General features: G+C 37.7%; 1 protein-coding gene across 10 annotated transcripts in view; it reads right to left on the bottom strand.

The window, feature by feature from the left end:
- Positions 1-22,987, bottom strand: part of USP34 (ubiquitin specific peptidase 34) — a 110,296-nt gene that overhangs the window by 55,276 nt on the left and 32,033 nt on the right. For 7 of the 10 annotated variants that reach the window (XR_008840170.1, XM_056488178.1, XM_056488175.1 and 4 more), the window contains exons 7-16: positions 16,916-17,108; positions 14,018-14,079; positions 7,512-7,593; positions 7,330-7,422; positions 5,233-5,358; positions 4,730-4,859; positions 4,107-4,142; positions 3,624-3,754; positions 2,560-3,173; positions 1,280-1,494 (exon numbers count right to left, since the gene is read on the bottom strand). Coding sequence is in view for 9 of the 10 variants with exons in the window: in XM_056488178.1 (XP_056344153.1) it covers positions 1,280-1,494; positions 2,560-3,173; positions 3,624-3,754; positions 4,107-4,142; positions 4,730-4,859; positions 5,233-5,358; positions 7,330-7,422; positions 7,512-7,593; positions 14,018-14,079; positions 16,916-17,108 (1,682 nt within the window). In the remaining variant the exon portion in view is untranslated. The remainder of the gene's footprint in view (positions 1-1,279; positions 1,495-2,559; positions 3,174-3,623; positions 3,755-4,106; positions 4,143-4,729; positions 4,860-5,232; positions 5,359-7,329; positions 7,423-7,511; positions 7,594-14,017; positions 14,080-16,915; positions 17,109-22,987) is intronic. The other 3 variants (XM_056488179.1, XM_056488181.1, XM_056488174.1) reach the window with 1 other exon arrangement.

Genomic DNA, 22,987 nt, shown 5'->3' on the forward strand with positions numbered 1-22,987 from the left:
CGAACTAAAAACCAGGAAAACAAACACCATTTTTCCATGTGCTACAACATCAAAGTGCAGGACTTTAGAAACTCATCATATTTTCATAAACACTGACAGACATTTTCTTTCCTCTCTGTGCCCACAGCTGGCACCATTCATTCATCTACTATTTAATACTATTTTCATGGAACAGCAAAGTCAAGTAGAAAATTCAGACTGCACACAGAACACTATAATTATTTGCACATGCAAAACTAGGGGTGTCAAAAATAAACTGCACTGAAGGTCTCATGCTCAACCAGTAATTTGAATCTTCAGTTAGACAAGTATTATCTATGGAAAATACTGAAAAAAATCTGCTGATTTATAGATTTATGAAGTTTTTAATAGTTTATTCAACTCTGAAGTGTAGAAAAAAAATCCAAATTTTCAATGTCAGGCTAAAATTATTATCATAAAAACTTCTTATTCAATCACTTCAGGGAAATATAAAAACAGCACTGGGTTTGCTGTCTGCTAGAAAAGAGCAAACTTGGTTCTTGCAGGCCAGTGAAGAAAAAACATGAACCCTTCACCAACCCTGTTTTCCATTGTACTTAAAAAGAGGGTAAAAAAGAAAATAAAGCTGCCAAAGTAGCATATAGAAAGATGATATAATTCTTGAGAAGTGTTTCAGGAGGATCTTAAATTGCACCCTGAAGTAAACCAGAAGGTTTGGCAGTGTAAGATGAAATAGCATCAAATGCCCTTTACAGCAAAATCCCCGAAGTATCAAGTCATATTTTAAGTCATTTTTCCAGAATTATCTTCCCTAGAGCCCATTATGGTTAATTCATTTATAGGTTAATTTATGATGTCAAATGTACAAAATCACAGTAATGTGCACCCACCAGCACAAAAACTGCAGAAAGTTTCAGAGAGGAAAATACAGAGAATCTTGCATTTCAGTCCCACCTTTCTTTACACTTGAATAGCCCATTAGAAAAAACACTCACTAGGTTCTTTTGTGCCTTTATTTGTTTTAACTTGCATTCAAAAGACAAAATGGGAAGGTGAGGGGATTTAAAAAGATAAACACAACTAAAACACAGCTAAACCCAAATGAATGTTTCTGTGTTGATAAATGAACACAGATGCAAAAATTAATTTCTTGGAGAAACATTAAGTTTTCAGCAGTCATCGTGGTTTCTTTGAACAAATACAAAGAAATGGTTAAAATAATTTCATTATTTTAATTACTGGAGATTAATTCAAAATGACAAACTAAGTTCTTCAGTTTTTCTTTCATCACTCTTACCTTGACTCAGATGCTCATGATAGATAGAGGCCAGGTTTGGGAGGTGCTGCTGAAGATGAGATGTCAGCTCAGCATGGGAATTAATCTGTACAAGCTCTTCTTCACAGCCAGACTCTTCTCCATCAAAATCTGCCATGTTTTTCTCTGACTTTGCACTGACTTGAGAACTACTGCAGCTGACATCATCTGCACTAAGCATATCATCAACCATATGCCTGTAAAAGAAGAATATCAGAATGGACAATATCAAAGAGGAAGTTGTTTATAGCAGACTACAAGTGAGCAGACATCTCCCTACAGCTAAAGTCAGGATGAATCATCTGTTTGAACAGCAGCCCTTGTATGAATTGGAAAAACAATTACAGATAAGTTAACTGAAGGTCTCACTAGCATGATGAGTTGGCTTCTTAATGTTAACTAAATGCAGCACTTTCCAAAACATTTTTAACATTTTCTTAAATGCTTTCTTATTTATTCAATAGCAAAACTTAAGAGAAACCTTTAATCAGATGTTAACAACTCAGGTATCTGTGTAACTGTCTGTGATAACCATCATCTCTGTGAAATAAAACCACCCTGAGCTACAGCAAAATGTCCATACACCAATTTTTGCCCAAATGGAGGATTTTACAAGCTCTTTTATTTCTGTTATGGAATGCTGGAACCCAGAAGCACTGAAGTTTTAAATTTTCTGTGCCTTCTGACACTGACCCCCAGGGGAACACTGCTTTTGACTTAAGGCCTTGGGGAAGGCTTCCAAATTTGAGTGACAGATTTGGAAGAACAGGTGAGTAGTTAGAATAGAAGTAATTTCACATGGTAAAGGGTTTTGAATTTGGGACTTTAGAATACAGTAACAGGTATGGGACAAGATGGACATTCTTGGGTATTGTCTCTGTCTTCTTCCTTCTTCATGCTTTCAGGTAGTAGTTTTTGGTTGGATAGTTAGTGCTGCTCTGTGGGTCACAGGAGTTTGGTTATTGGGTCAAAAGGATAAATAATATAGGTATTAACTTTATTGGACTGTTTAGCTTTAAAAGCTTGTAACTAACTAGTTTCACCTCCATTTTGCTCGCTTTTAGCTGGTAACTAGAAGTACTGCAAGAACTCTCTGTACTATAAATAAGATTTAATAAGCAACCAAGTTTGAAAGAGAGATCCGTCTCCTTTGTGCTTTAACTCTGACTCTAAGGAAAGGAAAATGAAGATAAACCACTAATTAAGTAGTGCAACTAACCCATTACATTGGCAGGAGTCAGAAGAAACGCCAAGCTACCTACCCATCGTGGTGATGGTGGTGGTGGTGGTGGTGGTGGTGCTGGGGCCCAATGAACTGCCGACAGTTAAACAATTCATTGCCAATGGTTTCCCCCAGGAAGTCCCCTGTGTGAGTGATACAAGAATCCTGAGAGCCCTGTGAGATGTGAGCAGTGCCCATCTCCGCTGCCATGTCGTGCTCGGCGTCCTCGGGGTGGGAGCAGGCGTCGAGCATGCGGATGCGGCTGTCCACGGGCGGCACGGCGTCCGCGTTGAACACGTGCTCCTTGCCCGCCCCGTTGCTGGCGCCGCTCCTCTCCGCCGCCCCCGCGCCGTCGCCCAGGCACATGCCCGCTTGTGATTCCAGTTTTCTGCCTCGTACATCTGTGCTCCTGCTGCCTTTCTGGGCATTGTGGCTCCTGTCTTCTTCCTCTTCATCATCCTCCTCTTTGAGAGCCTCGATATCGGCGATGTCTTCAGACTGCACCTCGCTGCCAGGGCTGCCGGCGGACTGGCTGGCGTGGCTGGAGTTGGCCTCGTTGCTGGATCCATCACTGTGGCCACTGCTGCTCCCAGGCCCACTGCTGCCATCCTCTCCACTGTTGGCTGTCTCATCAGAGCTTCCTTGCATGGATTCCTGAAATTATTTCAGGCGTTTTTTAAAGATTGGTGGAAAAATAAAGTACCACTAGAAATACATAATTAATATCATCATCATCACTCAAACATCATTCTTCCTTTAGGAGGAAATGTGTCACATCTACAAGCTTCCATTCATTCTTTCTCAATTTGGTTGCTGGTGACAAAATGCTCCAAGCAAGATTCAGATTTAATAATTGATTTTTTGCATTACCCTGTTGCTAACAGGGTGTACATGCAGACTTTGCATGCGCACAGAGCCCCAGTGTGACACAAAAACAACTGCTTGCTGTCCATTACTAAGAGATTAACCTCACTGAAACAATTTAAGTGCAGGAAAACATTTGGCTAGAGGTGGTTTTGAAACAAATACAGGTAAAACATCATTTTTATAGCTAATTACAGGCAACTCAGGAACAAAACTCCCAGACTCAGATTCACACTCTACCTCTGTGTCCGAAAGGCGCTGCTGGACGTGTTTTGTTCTGTTAATCAGCTGTTCCTCCATTTCAATGTCACTGCCTCCACTCTGATGGGTGTCACTGTTGTCACTACTTTGAGGGCTTGCTGCTGGTGACCCTAATTCAAAACCACATTTTCCAGTTACTCTGTGACAGGTAATTACTAGGATGTAACAGCATTGCATAAATCTGCCTCAAATATCGAGCATTCTTCCAGCAAACAGGGATATAACTTAAACAAAGTGTACCTAAACACCAGAAGTTTTGTTTAGAACATTGAGTATTTTACAGTTTACATTTTGATGTCTCTGTTTGCCATAGTTATACAAATTTCCTAGATTCTACTCAAAATAGAATTTAATCTGATTTCTCATAAAAACAGAATTTCAAATTTAATTATGTTCTCATTTCAAAAGCACTGTAGAATCAAATGAGCCAGACTGTGGTGTACAACTAAAAACTATACTTACAAGGGGAAGGGGCTGCTCTTCTGAGCTCCTCTTCTTCTGAAGGAAAAAAGCAGGATGGAAAAATAAGTGACTAAAAATCATTTTGTCAGCATATAGTTGTCTATGATTCATAAAAAACCAGCAGTTTTTATGAAAACCAAGAAGAGAAAGGAAAACTACAGTAAAATGGCTTGGCAGCACCTTTAGTAGTGACTGTGGGGAAATACACAGCCAAGTAAAAAAAAAAAACAAGAATCACTAAATCAGAAACAGTACATAATACCCAAACCAGGTAAAAAGTAAGTGAGCTTTTATAAGGTTTTGTGTAGCTATTAAGTTACAGATGTGCAGAAGAACAAGAATAGTTATGGATCATTTTCTGAATTAAAAAGAAAAAAGAAAAATAGAGACTACTCTAGCTATACAAACAGAATGAATCTGAAACACAAAGCTTTCCAAAAGCACTCACAGACTTTTCATGCTTTCGTCTACAGCCTCAATTACTGTCGGAAAAATATACCAGCATGACACTTTTAAAAAATACTTAAAGTACAAAGTTTTATACCTACTTTTTTGTCCAAACTCAACATGGAGACTATGAAAAATCCAAATTTAACTCCCAGATCTACTGGAAAACCACACACCTTTTTTGTTTCCCATGGGCAGGTTGGTACTCAGTAAAGATGCAAAGGAGCTTTGTTTTGACAGCTGAGCCTTAGCTGCCAGTGCATTATTCCACAGGGCTTTGATCAGCATGGATGCCAAATACAAGGTCTGGAAAGAAAACCAGGGAAAAGTCCCATTAACCAGCAGGTTTTGGATATAAAGATCCACTGTTCATTTTTAGCTATGCTAATACTACATCAAAATAAACATATCAACTAAATAATCTGTGAAACACATTCTAACTTCAGACAGGAAGTTAAAATCTTCCATCAGTGCTTATGCAGTCTTTGAAAATCTCTAAAAATTATCCTTCAAAAGCAAGGAAAGGTGTAATTAAGGAAACATGACAACTTCAGTCATAGAGTCCCCCTCCTTTTTGCATTAGTGAATATTCCTTTAGGGAGACAAATCCATCATGGTTGCTTAATACTCTCATTTAATTGCTTTCCATTGCCAGTGATGTTGCTGGCCTTGTCTTTACCTGTTCAGTGTGAGCACTGGGATGAAGAGTTGAGACAAGGTTGAGAAGGTGTCTAAGTGGGACAGGGTCCAAGTTTTTGATCAAAGAAGGAAACAAGTCATGTATGTAACGACTGCAGTGCTTCAGCTACAAGGTAAAAACAGAGAAGGTAACGGGAACAGCAAAATAAACAAATAAATCAAATATTGCAGCAAATAAACATATTTGTACAAATTCCCAGGAAGCAGCTGTCAAATAATTTCAAACTTCAGCAGATTTGCAATTTTGACTAAAGCAGTTTTGACACTGTAAAGCCTGCAAATGTACAAATCAAATGCAACAGTTCCTTCCTTAGGTCTAGTTCTGAGAGATTAGGTGAAAAGAAGAACTGGAAGTTTGTTTTGTATTTGAACTTAAATACAACCTCAAAAATACCAGTTTATATGCTAAATTTTGAGGGAAGCAGTATTTGCAATGATTACCTTATTAGCAGTGGTAAATACAAATAATGACTACTCAGGAATAGACTGTGAGGATTATAAAGAATTCTTTTGTCTTTGCAGTGATGGATGTCAAAAAATATGACAATGTGTTCAGCTAACTACTCTATTTCCACATGAAAGTGACAGTGCTCCTGGATGATTCCTCTTTGGTTAAATGCTGATTTTCACAGTCACTTTAAAGAGTTTCATTACGTTTGCAAGGATGTTGTTATTCAAAAAATAAAATAATGGTTACAGGAAGCTTCTAGGAAAAAAATTCTTACATTGGTTATCACACTTACACCTCAAAAGGGTTTTTTTTAACGATTTACTTTATTTTGCCTTCCTGGCATTAAAATATCTGTGTCAGCAATTTACTGTGTACAGGCCAATTTTCACAGGATTCACAGTGAAATGAAATCATGTGACTTCTGTACAAAGACGCATTTAAACATCTTGAGATAACTTCAATTTAGGGAAGATGAATTTTTGTCTAAAAGTTTATTTAAAAAAATACACTTTAAGGCCTTCTATTCTTTCAGTCTAAAGGTGTCAGCCTTTTAAAGAATGTTAGAGATTTAAGCCTTTTACAGGAAGCTATCAGGATATACTTAATTTTGGTATCAAACATATTTTGAAAATAGCACTATGTCAAAATGAACACTTAGAAAAATGAAACTGTAAAAGCATTATCAAAATAAGGCAATGATATCATTCCTAAAGCAGTATAAAATATATTTTAAAAATCCAGAGGTCTAACAGTGTGTGAGATACTGTGTGGAAACATCAAGGATGTGAATATATAGTTTTAAAATGTAGTGTGAAATAAGTAATTATTAATTACCCTGACACAGAAAAATGTTGGAGCAAATGCTGCTCCAATGAGCATTCAATTAACATTCCAGCTGCATGTTTTAATGACAATGGACCACACTGGTTTCAGAATGTGTGTTCAGTACTATTTGACTGAAATAAATCACAAAGAAATATTGAACACATGAAATACCCTCTTTAAATTCTAACCTGTTATAACAGAGTGTTCCCTGGGCCTGCTCATGCCTATTGTATTCAAATCCCTAAATAAAAAATGTCACAACCGAAAATAACAAGCACAGTGACCCATTAAAAGTAGCACACAAATAAATCTTTCTGAAGGCAAAAAGCCTATCAGAGTTTCCAGCTTTAGCAAGCAAAAAATAAAATTTCACTGTCTTCTATAGATTTGAACACCAGCAGAGGAGCACAGCTGTAAACCTGACTGCCACAATTTTCACCTGATTGTTCCCACCAGGAGTACCAGAAATGGAAGCTACAATACATAGGAGCAAGGCAATTTAGCACAATAGTAAAAATATTGCAACTACCCTACAACCTTCATTCCCATTCTCAGTGAAAACACTCTGTCCTTGCTATCCAGCTTCATTTTTTTCCTTTTATAAAAGTAGTCAGGCTGATTTTTTTGTATTTAATCAATAACCCAGTAATTGTGGCAGTTACCTAACCTGACATTTTAGTCAGCAAAACACTCAGGTAGCCAAGAAAAAGCAAAAAATTCAACTTTAAGAATGTGAAACAAAATCAACTTATTTTCTATTTTGCTTTAACACTCCTGCAATTATAAAAATTCAGTATATACCTGTGCAGCAGCCCAAATACAGTCTATATGTTGAGTACTAAGTCTCCCTTCAGCTGCAAGAAAATTCAGAATCACTTGGCACTGTTTGATGATCTGTAAAGTGAGAACATAGTGAGGAAAGATTTACTAGAACAAGTTAATGTTCCATATTTATACCAAATTAATAATAATTGAATACAAACCTCTATATGTAAATTTGGTCCAAAAATGTGCTCAACTACATTGTTGCTGATAAGCCAGTCTGCAAGTTCTTTTGCAATTGACCTGGAGATGAAAAAGGAGTGGAAACATAAAATGATCTGCCTGTAATATTTACTCTGTGCTCTTCTCTAGCACAGCACATCCTGCAAGTTGGTATCTGCAGTTATAGTGAGGGCACAAAAACCTTCTGAACACAAACCATAGTCAATGTGCATTTTACCAAGTAGGAAGCAAATTATTTCCTTTTTTTTTTTCTATAGCTGGAAGATTATGACAAATATCAACATTGCCCATCTGGATCATCAGCAAGCATAACCAATAATTCTACTAATTTTACTAGTTAATATTCAACAGACCATGTGCAGACAATTCCAAAGACCTCACAGGTAAGATTAATTTAATCCAAGTTTATAATGAAATTCCACAAGTATTGAAATGTGGTTAAAGGTGGGAGTGACAGAAATTATTTTCTTAAGGAAGCCATGGATATATTTTTAGATTCTCTTACACAAATAGCAGCTCTCCCAATCTATGTTTGCCATGGTCATATTTACACACATGCAGCACACAGATACTTCCAAATTCTCATTCTGCCCATCCATATCAACAGGGAACTTTACCCACTGCCACGCCTTAAGCAAATATTCAAACTGAGCAGGATAAGGAGATTGAGTTTTCCAAAACAAAAGCTGAACTTCCAGAAAGCACTGCCCTGTCTGGAAAGGGCAGTGCTTCTCTTCAAGCAAATGTTTGTTTATCCTGATTTTGGCACCAGAAGCAATTACAGGACATCAGAGTATTTAAAGCCCAGCTTTTGGTTTAAATGGCCCTGGAATAATAGTGCTCTGTTTCACAGGGAGGAGAGGATGGAGGGAGGGGGTGCCACACAGGACTTGAGGAAGAGTTATTTTTACCACTTCTCCCCATGTCACATTCATGGCCACTATTAAAATCCAGGATTGCCAATCTCCATCATCCTCAAGAAGGAATCAAGATTCTCTAGGTAAAAAGAGACTGCCTTTGTAGGTTTTCCAAACAGAATTCACTACTCAGGGGCATGCTGCCAGTGCTTCAACTGTTTTGAAATGCTTGATCCTCATGGCTGAGCTCAAGGAGCAAAGTTTCTGCTACTCCACATAATTTCTAGACTGCTCTCTTCTAATTCCAGGATACTGGGAATCAAATATTCTCACATTGTTCAAAGATAATGTCCCATAACATTTAAGTAATGACTGGCCTGCAAGGTACAGAAGTTTGCCAACAGTTATCATTTATGGCTTATCAATAAATGAGTTTCATACTGTAAAGTCAGTTTGACAGAGGAACTGCTCAAAGAGGGATTGAAAAGATAAGATACATCTGGTCCATGAATCCAAGATGCCCTTAACTTCCCACAGCCTCATTTCAAAACCAAAAACACAACTATGCCCAATATTCAGAAGTTGCCCCCCAAACCAAACTTTGGCACATCTCCGACTCATACAGGGCTCAGATTTCTGTCTAACAAAGTCTGAAGGAAGATCCTTCCTTTCTTCTTGCATCTGAATTTTTCAGCCTGTAGCTTTGAGAAGGAATCCCAGATAAATAACCACTGCTAGGCTCACTGGCAATGCCAGTATGAAAAGACACATTCCTCATGGGGTCTGTTTATCCAAACCCTCCTGCTCACAGCACAATACCCATTAGGCTTTGTATCCAGTCATATGTTGCATTTTAACCACTCCAAAGGAAAGAACAAAAGCTCTCCTCTAGAGTGAGTTCCTTCACTTTTTATTAAATTACCATGGTAGTTCTCTGTCTCTAATTCACACCATGTCTGTTCTGAAAAACCACAGATAATTCTTCTGAAGGAATGCCTTTTTTTAATGGATGTATTCTCAGCAGTAACAAATTCTTTATCCTTCTGGTGAGCTCAACTCTGGTAAAACAACATCTCAGATTTCTGAAGGTAAATGTGCATTTGATATGGATTTGTTGAGGATGACCAAAAACAAGAGGACCCTTGTGCAAGGCAGAATGAAGCCCTTGTGCTTCCCAGAGAGAACTGTTCCTCCCAGAAAGTTTGGCTGAAGGCACAGCAATCAGTACTTTTTAAAATGATCAAGTTATTACTCCCACAAAGTGTTTTGTTCTCTGATTTACTAAGGAATATATTTACAGTTTCAGATTCAAGGATTCACCAAGAAAGCTAATTTCAGTCTAAATGAAGGGTGTCTGTCTTCTTTTCTGAATACTTCCATTTCAGCAAAGGTTTTCCTGAAAAAAATTACTCTTTGTATTAAGGGAAAATGTGAGAGTGAAAATCATGCATTATGATCAAAGCATAGATGTGCTTTTCCTTCTCACATGAAAGCAGCAGCACAAGGAATGGTTTCACAAATTAGATACCCAAATCAGACTTTAGGAGTAAGAAAAGTCACCTTGGGAGCAACGTGTATTAACTGTTTTTTGTGGATTTAATAATTGGATAGCAATAGGAAAGTCATTTAAAGAACTTGATACTCTCTATGGCTCTCAGTGCTGTGGCTGAGGGAGAAGAAAAAGGCAAAGGTAGCAGCTACTCTGGTTTATTTGTCTCTAAATCTCTCTCACACTACATGAACATAACACTTAACCAATTTCTCCCTAGAATTTTTAACGTGAGTTAACTGATACCTCATGTCAAAAATAACTGGTTTACTTCCAAGAAATGAAATTGAAGCACTTTTGACATGAGTTTCCCCAGGCATTCCATGAGACTAGAAGGAAGACAGGGGGAACTGTGCAGCTGGTGATATAACTTGATGTTTGGAACTGCACTGAATTTTATTCATTCTTATCCTCCATTTTCTGTATTCTCCTGGTAGGTCAAAGAATACCTCTCTATGAAAGGACTGGGTTAAAGTCCTGGATCTAAGACTGTGGTGCAATACTTGGTACCCACATGATGACCCAAATCCAGGAACAAATCCCACAGCAAAGTAACCCCCCTCAAAGAAAACCTTATTTATTCAACCAGTCAATTCCCCACAAAGCTACAAAAACACACCAGCTCAGAGCTGGATGAAATACAACAGCGAGTCCACAATGTCACTGAAAACCAGAATATAAAAGCTCCAATGCAAAAATGCAGCTCTGGAACTGGCAGCTTGCAAGGGAGGAACACTAACACCTCTTGACAACATCACTGAAATAGGATCTACAACACAACAGATGTGAAACCCTGATCTCAACTATTTAGGATCAGAAATGCAAAGAGGATACAGAAGGCACCTTCCCAACACACATTCAAGCACATGTTTTTGCTTCTGAGCATAAATTTTCCTCTTTGATGCTGTGCAGGCTCTGAAACCACCACTCTGACATCATCTGGAATATTTGTTTAACTGCTGTGTGGGCCACAAGAAGGAAACATTAGTGAGCTGAGTGAAAAAAATTCATTTTTTTTTCTTCTGAGAAAATCTGAAAAGATCCCTGGAATTCAGTACGGAGAAAGGAGAAGAGGTGTTTAAATAATGCTGCCAGAAACTCAAGTCAGTAAGCTTAGACAAAAATGGAGAAAGCAAGAGTTAATGTAAAGTAAGAAACTGCAGTGAAGGAAAAAAGCAACACAGAACTTGCAGTTCAGCATCACAATAAATAAGGAGAGAGAGGGAAAGAAAGGAGAAGAAATAATCCAGTTCTTTGTGTTCACAGGTGAAAGGAATTTTGGACACCCGAAATTGCTCTGTAGGAAACTTTTCAAGTGAGGGTAATCAAGGATTTTAAACGAGTCAGGAAGTTGCCTCAGCCTCAACCTGGAACCTGAAACCCGAATACCTGGCTGCATGCCAAGTGAAGAGCAAAACAAAATCTCTCTTTACACATGTTATTTCCAGAAGCTGACAGTGTCCTCACTACAGAAAAGACCAACACTTTTCCCTCTTGTGGTCCAAGTAACACCAAAACAAGAGTATCTTTCACTTCCTGAAAAGCATCAATCGTTTTTCACTAAGTGACATCAGTGAAACAGTAGCAGGAATCACTTATTCAAAGATTCTGAGACTCTTCAGTTCAGGCTTGTTATTTTTAGCTTCAGTAGATTTCACACTCCTCAGTACCTCAGATTGCAAAGAATTTGGTTCTATCTTTAGAGGCAGGAACAGCTAAATGAGAAGTCCATCTCTGAGGGGTATGATGAAGTTGAGTGGCTGAGACACTGCCCACACCTGGACCATGCACATCCTTGGCCACCACAAAGCCTCAACCCTTGAGAAGACAGGGAAATGAAATCTCAAAAGCCACACAAACACCTACAGCTACAAACAGATCCTTCTGTCTCAGTTTTCTGCTGCTTCCAAGTGCAATTAGTAAAATCCAGCTTTTTCCTAGACAGAAGATGCTTTAGCTTGTCTTACCATGGAAAAACTGCAGTGCTGAGGAAAAAGGTGGGAAGCCACCACTGCAAAATATTTGCTAAAAAATCCTGATATCAATTCTGAACAAGGAAGAGCCAGGACTAACTGAAAGCTGATTGTTTTTTTAAAGGTACCTCCCGCAAACCCACCTTATCAAGATACAGAAGGAGAAATCCCAAAGGTTGACAGTTCCAAACGCATCTGGAAAAGTCAAAACATAGAATGGGGATGACCAGACATAATGCAGAACATCTTCTTTTGGCAAATCTGCAGAGGCTACAAAGGTACAAAATAAAACTTAAAACTTCCTTTCTCTGCTAAGGAAAGAACACAGGAATGAAAAGCTTTCCTTTTGCTGCTCATTCAGTCACTGCCAACTCCCTAAGTGCCTTTTCATCCAAAAATTTCTCATGAGCAGAGTCTGTAATGAGAGGGAAGCTTTGTACTGAACAAACTGGAGAAGTGAGACATTTTCCCCATCCTTCTGCTCCAGCCCTTTCTGATTATTTGGCTGGAAGATATCAGGGATTCCACAAGATATCTGAAGATGAGCAGCAATTCTTGATACTGATTTGCAAACAACCTTTCAGGTAAAACACCAGAACTACTGGAATTCTGATTTTTTTAAAAATCACATACTACAAAAGTAGAAAAGAAGGTTTTCTGTTCATGCTGCATTCCTTTCAAATGACAGCCTGTTTACAGATGCCCCTGCCAAGAAAGTAATATCCCAAAGGAGAATTTGACAATTTCCTTCAGCTTTAAAATAACTCTGATGCTCTTGCAGAGTACATCTGCTCTTCTGCAGGGAAATTTAAGCAATCTTCTCTTTTTTCACATTCATAACTTCTCTTTTTTACACTTGACACAGAAACAGCTTTGCATTAGGTTTAACTGGCACAGTCACTTGTTCATGGTACTACGACCTAAAAACAAACTCTGTTTCAGATTTTCAGAGTGAGGGAAGGAAAAGAACTGGATAAATCTGAGGTTTGTCAGCCCCAGTGTAACAACACACCATGAACTGGGAGCACAGTGTATGAAACACCCCAGCTGACCTCACATTCCCAACATGCTCCCCGCTCCTGCAGTATTTACTATTTATTTCTTATTCCCAAGGTATTTCCACATCACCACGGAAGCAAAAGTGCCCAAAATTCTGGTTCTTCAGGTTTAAAATAGCAACACATTCCCAGAAATTTCTCTTCAGATACCCAAGGTGCTTTTTACATGAAATCTCCAGAATTGTGGTCATGACTGAAGCCAGATTTCAAAAAGTGTTGGAATGAAATTTGTAAGAAAAGTATTCAGACAAAAGCAAGACACAATTGTTGTGAGAGACTTCCCACTAATAAATAAATGTGTGTCTGTGGCCCCCAACACAGAGTACATCACCCCCCAAGAGAAACTTAAAATGTACATTGTAAAATTCTAGAATTTACACATTTTGCCTGTTATTTCACAAGAACAATTATTCAACCACCAAAATAAATATTTTTAATTTAAATTCTTGACAGTTCTACCATTAAGTTTAGAGTTACTACAGAAGTGAATACATTTCCTGGCTAGCATACAATCCGACAGGTGAATCTTCTTGAAGATTTAATGGGAGTCCCTTTAAAATTCAATACACCTGAGTTGTAGAGTTGTACAAGAAAAGAAAAAAAAGAATAGCATTGCCTCACATCACATACTTGGCAGGATTTTGGAAACAATGGGTAGAAAACTAACAAGGTTGGAAGCCACTGATGGCAATACAAATCTTGGTAAATCAAATAATCCAGAGAAATGAGAAGATGGCAAAAATTATATTAACTGGATAAGAATTAGCTTATTATACATAATCATGGAAATAATGGGCATTATTATTTCAGTATCTTCATTTTTCAAAAGCTTACCTTGATTCTGTATTTTAACAGAAAAAAAATCCAAAACATTTAGAAATATTTCACAACTATTTAAAACCATTTATTAACCCCCTGAATTGAATATTTCTAATAAATGTCTCAAATTATCACTGCTCCCCCACTGAGTATAATCTATAGCAAGAATAGAGAAGAACTGCAATCACATAAAACACTTGAAGTATTCAGAATAAGGTTCCTACTTACGTTTCTGTGTCTGAAACTAATGACTCATTATTACACACATCATTGAAGGTATGAAGTTGATTCTACAGTTAGAAAAAGGAAGAAAAAAAATTACAATTTTATTCAAATATTTGGTGAGGTGGTTTTCTTATATTTCCAAATAGTATTAGTGACATTCAACAATTTTTTATAGGACTTTACATGTTTTTAAGTGAGTTGTTTAGACAAAATCAGAGAATGAAAACCACATATTTTTACAGGAAATGAATCTTTCAAACATGTCCTAGCTCATAAATTTAAGACATTATAGAGAAAAAGAAAAGCCTGTTAGAAGTTTTACATGTCATTTCCACTTCTTCCCTCAGCATCAATAGCTCTGTATCCAATTCTTCACATGCACATAACACTCTTAAAAATATTTTAAATTATGTAATAGAACTTGTTTGGCATCTTATTAAAAAAAAAAAAAGCATAGTAATGTGAATTTTTGAAGTTAAAATTAAACTCGTTGCGTAACTTTGTCAAAATATTTACTCTCTTGAAAGAAGTCTAGTACATGCACTCTATAATTCAGGTGAATTCACTAATCTTCTCAAGTCTCTACACACAGAGTTATTTGTGTTCAATCTCAACAATTTTCAGGGGGAAAACACAGTTTTGAAAAAACAAAATGGAAAACATGCACTGCAATTGGTGAGACATGAGAGCCTGACCACACAATTATTAATAGATTGGTTACTAATAGGGAATTTAAAATGTAACATATTTAGGAGTGGAAATCAGAGCTGGGTCAGATAAGGCAGTGGAAGCTCACTGATTTTTCTTAAGATTCACCTTCAAATGAAAATATTTTGAAAATACTCAAAGAGTGACAGAGTCTTGAGCTGTTCCTACCACCAGTTTTAAATCCAGGGTCACCATTGATCTACACTTCCCATAGCAAATCCTTCTCCAAAGCAATTCTGACAAAGAATGTTTTTTCATACTGGGATTTGCAAACAATTTTTACAATCACTCCAACTAAACCCTTAGGATTCTGCCACAGCAGCACAAGACAAAGCACACCTGACTGTGTTGCAACACCTTCTTCTCCCTCACCTTCTAAAAGGTTTTTCACTTCAAGTTTTGTTTCCTTGAATGCCAGAGGGAATAAAATCCTTTTTTTCATTTTTTACCATCTATGAAACATGGTAAGAAACTAAAGGCACCTGTGCCCAGACACTCAATTGATCCAACACAAAAGTGTCAGGTATGGAGGACACAAAGGTAGAAAGGCTCCAAGCAAAGAAAGCTGAGCACTAAAAAGCATCTCCCTGGGTTCAGCTCCAGACCCAGGCATCAAAAGATAGGCAAATAAAATTCTATTTGTGAGGGAATAGTAGAGAGAGAAGGTATTGTGGAGCTGAACCATTTCAACACATGACTGAGAGATGAAATGAAAGAGAAACAAGGTAACAACAAAAATAAAACTTTCTATGATCTGAATGAGGAAAGAAGAATGAATTGTCTCAGTATTCCAGAGCAGTTTTAAGGACTATTCACATAAAAAAGACAGACTCAGTAACTTATGAGCATACAATAACATACAATTAGCTTACAATATCCCATTTTTACAAGCTGAAAACTATTGACTTTAGTCTAAAAATACTGTAACATTTTTCTTCTGGTAATACATGATTGTTATTCAAAAATTCTTATTTTTATAGCAATATTTATCAATCACAACAGGTGAAAACATATAACTACTTAACATAACTTCACACTCCCTTAAATGAGCTAGATGCCTGAAAAAATAAAGCAGTTGATGAATTCTTATTTTCAGACTTTGTTTTGGCAAGGATACACAAAAAGAGACACACTGGTAGTTGAACAAGGAGCACTGTGTAAAACCAAAGGAAAGGATTTATAGGAATTGAAATCTAATGTAACTGGAACTATGCAAAGGTGGAAATAGATATTAAGACAAATTATACAGTGTGGATTTAGCTCATAGCCTGTTTTTACAACCTAGTAACTCACCTGTATGTAAATAAATATTTACTTTGGTTAAAAGCCAGCAATAATCTGATTAAAAGCACTTACAGATCTCTTTAAATTGCCATTTATTTAATTGAAGGTACTTCTATCTATAACTATAGTGAGAAGCAAAATCAAGTTTAAGTAACCTTGTACTCAGTAACACCAACATCATCAGAAGAGAAAAGGTCAAATACGTTTAGAAAGCACAAAACTGACAAGGCTCAGATGGATAAAAAAATTTCACTTTTGCCCTCCTGTGGGACTGTTTCTCTATGATTGCAGGCAGCAATGACAAATCAAGAATTCCCAATATATCTTGCCTGGTTCAACGTGTAGCATTTCCATGGGAAAGTGAAAGATGGGGATTTTATTAGTTTTAATTGTTTTCTATTTGATGCTGTATTTACCTCTTCAATTCAACCTTCTGCTAATTAATGCAGAAATGCTCTCTCAAAACTGACTGAACTCACAGAAAAGGAGGTTTGTGCAATACAAACATCAGCTAATTGCAGCAGGGTCAAGATGCTGCAAAGGTAAAAACACAAACAGATTGAAAGCCTTTCTCAACAACAAATACTGCTGTGGCAAGGGGCTCCATTTCAACACAGCTGTCACAAAACACAGCTCTGAGGGTGTTCTTTAGCACATGAATTGTTCAGGTAATGTGAGCCCATTCCATATGGTGCAGAACACAGCCACCACTTGGACTCAGCTCCCAGCAAACCCTACCCTCACTGTCATGTCTGGAATTTCCTAAAGCTGCATGTAAGAGGATCCTGCTGCTCTCACACAATTAAAAAAAAAAAAAAAAAAAAAAAAAACCAAACAAACCTGTAAATCATAAAGTGCAACAAGAAGCGTTTTTTGCGAATATAATTGATATTTTTTAAAATTTCTTACTGTTATTTGGCTCAGCCCAGCCAATCTCATTGTCAGAGTTGGTGACATGAAGTATTTGAATGCAAGATCAAGACTTTCTTTATCAAAACACAAGGCTGTATCCAAGGGCTCTTTCACTGTGCTCCACATTAAATCTGCCATGTTCCGGGCCGCGCTCTGCCTCAGCTCCTGGTCTGACAGTTTACATAAATACCTGGGAGAAATTACAAAGGGAACAAAAACAAAAAGGGTATGATTCAAACTAGAATATTCCTGGAGCCATCTTGATTATAGCAAAGATGTATTTCCAACAGCTCTAAGATTGCTCAGTCTTAAAATATCACTATTAAAAGTTGGTACCAATTAATGAAAAACACCAAGGAAAACCAGAAATATGTATAATACTTTCAAAAGTAAATAAATTGCTAAAGAAATTTTAACAAATTAAGTCCTTTCTCTTGCAGTCTTCTAATCCTGCACAATGAGTTGCAATACAAATATTCTCTGCAAAAGGAAGGCACAAGAAATAATTATTTACAAAAGTTAATGTACAGAACCTGGGGAAATCACAGTTTTACCTAAGCAAGACCAATACAAAGAAAATCTGTAGTGAAATGTCTGTAAAGTTCACATACAAAACACCAACACAAGTGAGAATTTCTTCTAACTGAATGTGTAATAGAAAAATGTTGACAAACAAGCTTTCCTGAGCTTATCTTGATGCCATTAAAGATGGCACAGTGAAAGGTACATGCATACAAAGTTAGCCTAATTAATTTTTTCTGCTGTACTTCAGTGTTTTGAAGTTCAAGCTACATCCAAACTAGATTTAACTACACAGAAATGCGTTTAAAATCCATTTGTTTGACAGCCTAAGCCTGGATCTGTCCTTGGAGACTGGCCAAATAGATGCATGAATCTTTTTAAAAAAAACATGAGATATTAAACTACACTTAACCAGATTTATGCACCATTCCTTTGCTTTTACATCATATAAACACAAGTACATTTTTTTTTTCAAAAGCAAAACTACAGGCCCTGATTCTTATTTGGATGATGGTTCTTTTTCACAGCTCTTGTGTAGAGGCCTTAAAATAAACACACTTAAATGATACTTAACACTGTCAAACAGAGAAAAGAGACTTCAGTGCAAATAATCCCAGAGACTGGAGATATACGACAGGAATCACAGATCAGTAACAGGAGGACAAAAGAACCATCCCAGGCCAAGGCAATCAGATCCTTCCCTGTTTTTTGTTGTGAAATTTGTCTTCTCGTGTGGAGCACTGGAAATCAAATCCTGGCAAGAAAATGCTTTTCTGTGCTATGAGCTCTAATCAGAAGCAAAGCAGGGATGGAAAGGGAACATTTATTTAAAAGTTCAGCAGCAAAGCAGACCCAGCAATCTGCCTTTAACCTGCAGAGAGGTGAGAGCAGTTACACACTGAGGGGAAAATGTCTTGTCTGTGTTACCAAACAGAATCATTTGTGATTAGCAAATGAGATGATTTGTCATCACAAATGGTGATGACAGCACTTGTGTTCCAGCCACCATCCTGTACGTCCTGCCCTACTGACAAAGGGACATCCAGCAGCTCTGTCCAGCTGTGCCAACAGCAAATTAAATATTGAGGATTTATTTTATGGGAGAGGCAGTGAATGAAAGAACAGAGGCCATAATTAAGCTCCCACACCCAATCACAAAAAAGCAGGTACACAACTGTGCGATTTTGGAGTTGCCCTCCCTGGAAGTGTTCATAAAAAGAGCAGAAGTAGCACCTGGGGACAAAGTTTAGTGGTGAACATGGCAGTGCTGGGTTAAAGGCTGGACTCCATCTTAGAGGAGTTTTCCAACCTTAGTAATTCTATGACTCTCAGCAATATCAGACCAATTTTCATCTCCCCATTTTTACATGCAAACTCTCCTCAGGCCTGGCTCCCAGAGCTTTTCCGTGTTCATAATTCACATCCACTCAGACTCAACAGTTTGGGGAAGCATTTCTAAAAATCTCAGACATGTCCAAACACATCACATGAACTCTCATTTTACAAAGGACAGGTGAGTGTTGGCATGCACTGAGCAGGGGGATGGACACACCTATGTGTGCAAGGGTGCTCTGGTGGCTTCACTCAATTTCTGCACCAGGACTTGGACCTGAAATCTTCCTCACACTACAAAGTCTGGTGAAGTAACTATGTTAATATTGTTATTAAAATAAAGCATTTCTTATTTTAATGCAACATTATCAGTCTAAACTTACTTTCATTGATACAATTCATATTACATCCACATTTTGAACCTGAATCAGACTTCTGTCATATTTCCTGTATTATAATACCAAGAGTGTGTTTTCTAAAAAATTGCACTTTAAAAGTGCAACTGTGGTGTAGGTGCATTTTAATAGCTACAGAAGTACTTGAACAGCATCTTCTGTTTTGCCAAGGCCCTAAAGAAAGCTACAGAGAATAGAGCACTTATCACCATACAGTTTTTAATAAAACAGTGTTTTCTAAGATAAAAAGCAGCAGAAGATGGCAAACTTCTCTTTAGAAGTGTAACTGCAGCCAATACTAGAAAATTTATTGGTACTACTACACTGGTCATAAATCAAACATGATCATATCTTTACTGCAAAGATTAAAACCACAGAAACTTGCACACTAGGCCACACCTCCTTTTTTATTGTGGAAAGAGGGAATGGCCTAAGCCTGTCTGCATCAGTAACATTAAATATTTTTAGAGGTATAACATTACTATTAACAAAAAAGAGATCTTTTCCTAGCACTGGCAATTAACTCACATCTTCTACAATGACTACCTGTAAATTTGCTGCATTGTCTCATGAAAGAACAGTGGAGCAAGGGAAAAGCCTATTTAACCCAAAATAGCCACTCTAAAAGCAGATTAAAGATTTATCCCATGTATAAAAAAAATGGATGAACCTATCTACTACTGTGAATTCACTTATCTCTTTCTATTTATACTTCTGGCTTTCTCATTAACCTGTGCCAGTCAGTTTGACAATTATGCCTGAGTGAGAAACAAACTCCTTTCACTTCTTCCATCTGCAACCTGACAACTGGGTGGCACATTCTCCATTCCTTGTTTTTAAAAACCTGTGAATTACCATTTCCTACTTATTATCTTCATATCATTCATACATGATATGAATTTCCCTGTCAAAAAAAAAAAAAAACAAAAACCAACCCTCCCAGACTCCATCTCTCCTCCTCTCAATGTAAATTTTTTATTGCCACCTTCTTTGTCACCCTTCCTGCCACCCAGGTAGTTCTGTTATTATCTGCAGGATGGAAGGATCAGAACTGTATAGGCAGTATAGAAATGTGAGTGTGTGACTGACTCATATAATGGCTTAATAATAGCTTTCATTCTGTCCTTCATTATTTTTTTAATTCCTACATTTTTATCTTTTTGAGTCTGATGAGCATTAAGTCTTCAAGGAAGTGATGAATGATATGCCAGCACCTGTGTAATCTATTTAATCTGGAGATTATGCCTAAATGAGACTTTCAGAATAAAACATAACTTTTTTATACATCTGCAGAAAGCATACTCTGCATATTATAGAACCTGTCCTGCCAGCCTGGCATACTTAAAATAATCAATTTATATATAGTATCTACATTTAATCTTTTTTAAATATCAGTTTGAACCTACTTATATTATTTCACTTTGCTGTATTTAGGGATAGAGAGAGTCCAGTTTTAAACACAGTTCCATGCAAATCTAATGCTTACAATTATATCTTATGCTTCAGGACTTGAGTTACTCAACTGTGAAATCATCTTTTTTTTCCCCTTAACCTGACTCTTTTGGACCACAGCTGCAAAAGGGCATCCAGCAGAATGAGTCAGTCCTCCTGAAGTGTCTGGTTATTGTCTTCTGACTTATCTATTATTTTTACTTGAAATTTTCAGATTTTTTTGGAGAAGGAAATATTTTTTGTGATTAAAACCTTCAAGGTTCATTACAAGAGGTTTTCACAATATGCCGTAGCAAGGAGTGGTCTTGGGTACTCCCATTAATCCTTAATATTCACCTTCAGATGATTATTTTTAACAGAAGAATAATTTGAATTCTTTCAGCTGCATTTTCTATGGGAAGCATCATGGACCAGGAATTGTTTGCAGCTTCCACTTCCTCTGCATACACCAGTGCTGTGTGTGCCCTGTGCCACAAGCACCCAGGAACCACTGCCACTTGGAATTCCCTCTCAGTGTGCTCCAGCACAGATTGTTCTGTTCCTGCCTAACTGGGGCAGAGACAGAAATCCTTCACAAAAAATGTCTCCAGATCCATCTTCAAACAGAAGACAGGGAAAAGAGAGAATGGGATGGGAACAGAAAAGGGGTGGAACAAAATAAGCTCCTGGCAAGTGCTATTGCTGCACTTTCTACAGGACAGCACTCTCCATGGAACTTTTAATCAACAGTCTCACCACTGAAAAAACACTGTCCTCCAAACACCACTGCTGAGAGCTCCTGCATCCCTGAGACATTCAGGACCTGGAGTCCCACTGAGCATCTCTCATCTCTGATCTTGAGGCAGAAGGCAGATGGAATCAATGTCTTTGTTCATACAGAGACATCATCAACTCACCCTCATTTATAACTGCAATAAGTCAGGGCTTATTTACTTGAGTCACTTTTGCAAGTTTTATTTAATGAGAATTTTGCAATTTTAAATGCAGAATTCTAAGGTATTAAGATCAGTAAGAGCTTCCTTCTGAGGAGGTCAAAATCACTTTTCTTCCTTACTGAAAGATGTAAATTTTATTTCATGCAATGTTTAATTTAATCCTTTATTTCTTTCCTAAACTGCTTAAAAACACAGGCCCTTGAGAGGCAAAGATATGAATGCATGTGCTCCATTGGCCAGGCAGAAAAAATATTTATTAATCTTTTTCTAGTAGCAGCAATAATGACAGGACTGTGTCCATGATCTCTGAAAATTCCAGCAGTGGCCTCATCTCTATAAACACACACTTTGCTGTTTCTTTCATCCTCTCCTTGTAGAAATAACCATAACATAAAGGGTAACCTCAGCTGATAAAAAGCGCTGCTGAGATGCCAGTCAGGTGTTGTCTCTTGCTGGTCAGCCCTGCAAAATGCACTTCCTGCAAAGAATCTTCAGGAGCAGCAACTGGAACTGAATCAGAGCCCCAGGAGTTCCTTCTAGACTAGAACCCTCTCCAAACCCTTGTAATTGCAGGATTTCTTTAAAAGGTGCTGTGCTGCTGTGCCCAGGATTGTGCCCCACCCTCCCCCCCCTTTTTTTTTTTGTTTTTCTCCTGAAATAAAAGCAGATGGAGACCCAGAGCCCCAGGCTGTTAAGCCAAGATCTGTAAGTTTGAGAACCACGTGGGGTGAGCTGCATCCATCAAGAAAGTCATCTTTCCCTGAAGGCATCTGTGTTCACTTCTGTCCCACATAAAGGTACAGCACTTGAGGTTATTTTTGCTATATGGCCTCCAAGCTTCAGTCCCATTCCAGAAGCAAATCTTCACTAAAAAAGCTCTGGATTTCATAACATTGAGAAACCTCAAATCCCATCAGGATTCAGCTGTGAAAAGTAAAAACTGGGAGAACATCATCTTCCTGCTCTAAGCTGGGTTTCCATATATGTATCCTGTGTCAGTGTTACCTTTCTGATGGATGTGAACCTATTGTAAACTCTGCAAACAGACACCAAGGGCATTATTTATGGCAAGAAGCTGCTGACAAATCACACTGCAGATCAAATATTCTAATGGGTAAAGAGGAAGACATGAGAACCAAAAAAAAAAAAAAATCTTCTATATTCCAGTGACCCCAGCTGCACCTATATTTATAAAATAAAAATGTTTTAAGCATTACAGGACGACAAGCAGGGATTAACAGCAGCAACTGCAGGATGTGTTGTTCTGTCTCCCTCAAGTAGCTCCTTTTTATCAGCCTAACTCTAATTGCTGATCCCTTGATGCTCTTTTTCATTTCCATACATTGCAAGAAGAGGCAAGGCTCATGACCAAATTCCCAGGTACACCAACAACCATTGATGGAATATGTACAGAGACAAGCACTTGAAAATCC

Source organism: Oenanthe melanoleuca, chromosome 3, assembly GCF_029582105.1.
Source record: "Oenanthe melanoleuca isolate GR-GAL-2019-014 chromosome 3, OMel1.0, whole genome shotgun sequence".
Classification (NCBI taxonomy): Eukaryota; Metazoa; Chordata; class Aves; order Passeriformes; family Muscicapidae; genus Oenanthe; species Oenanthe melanoleuca.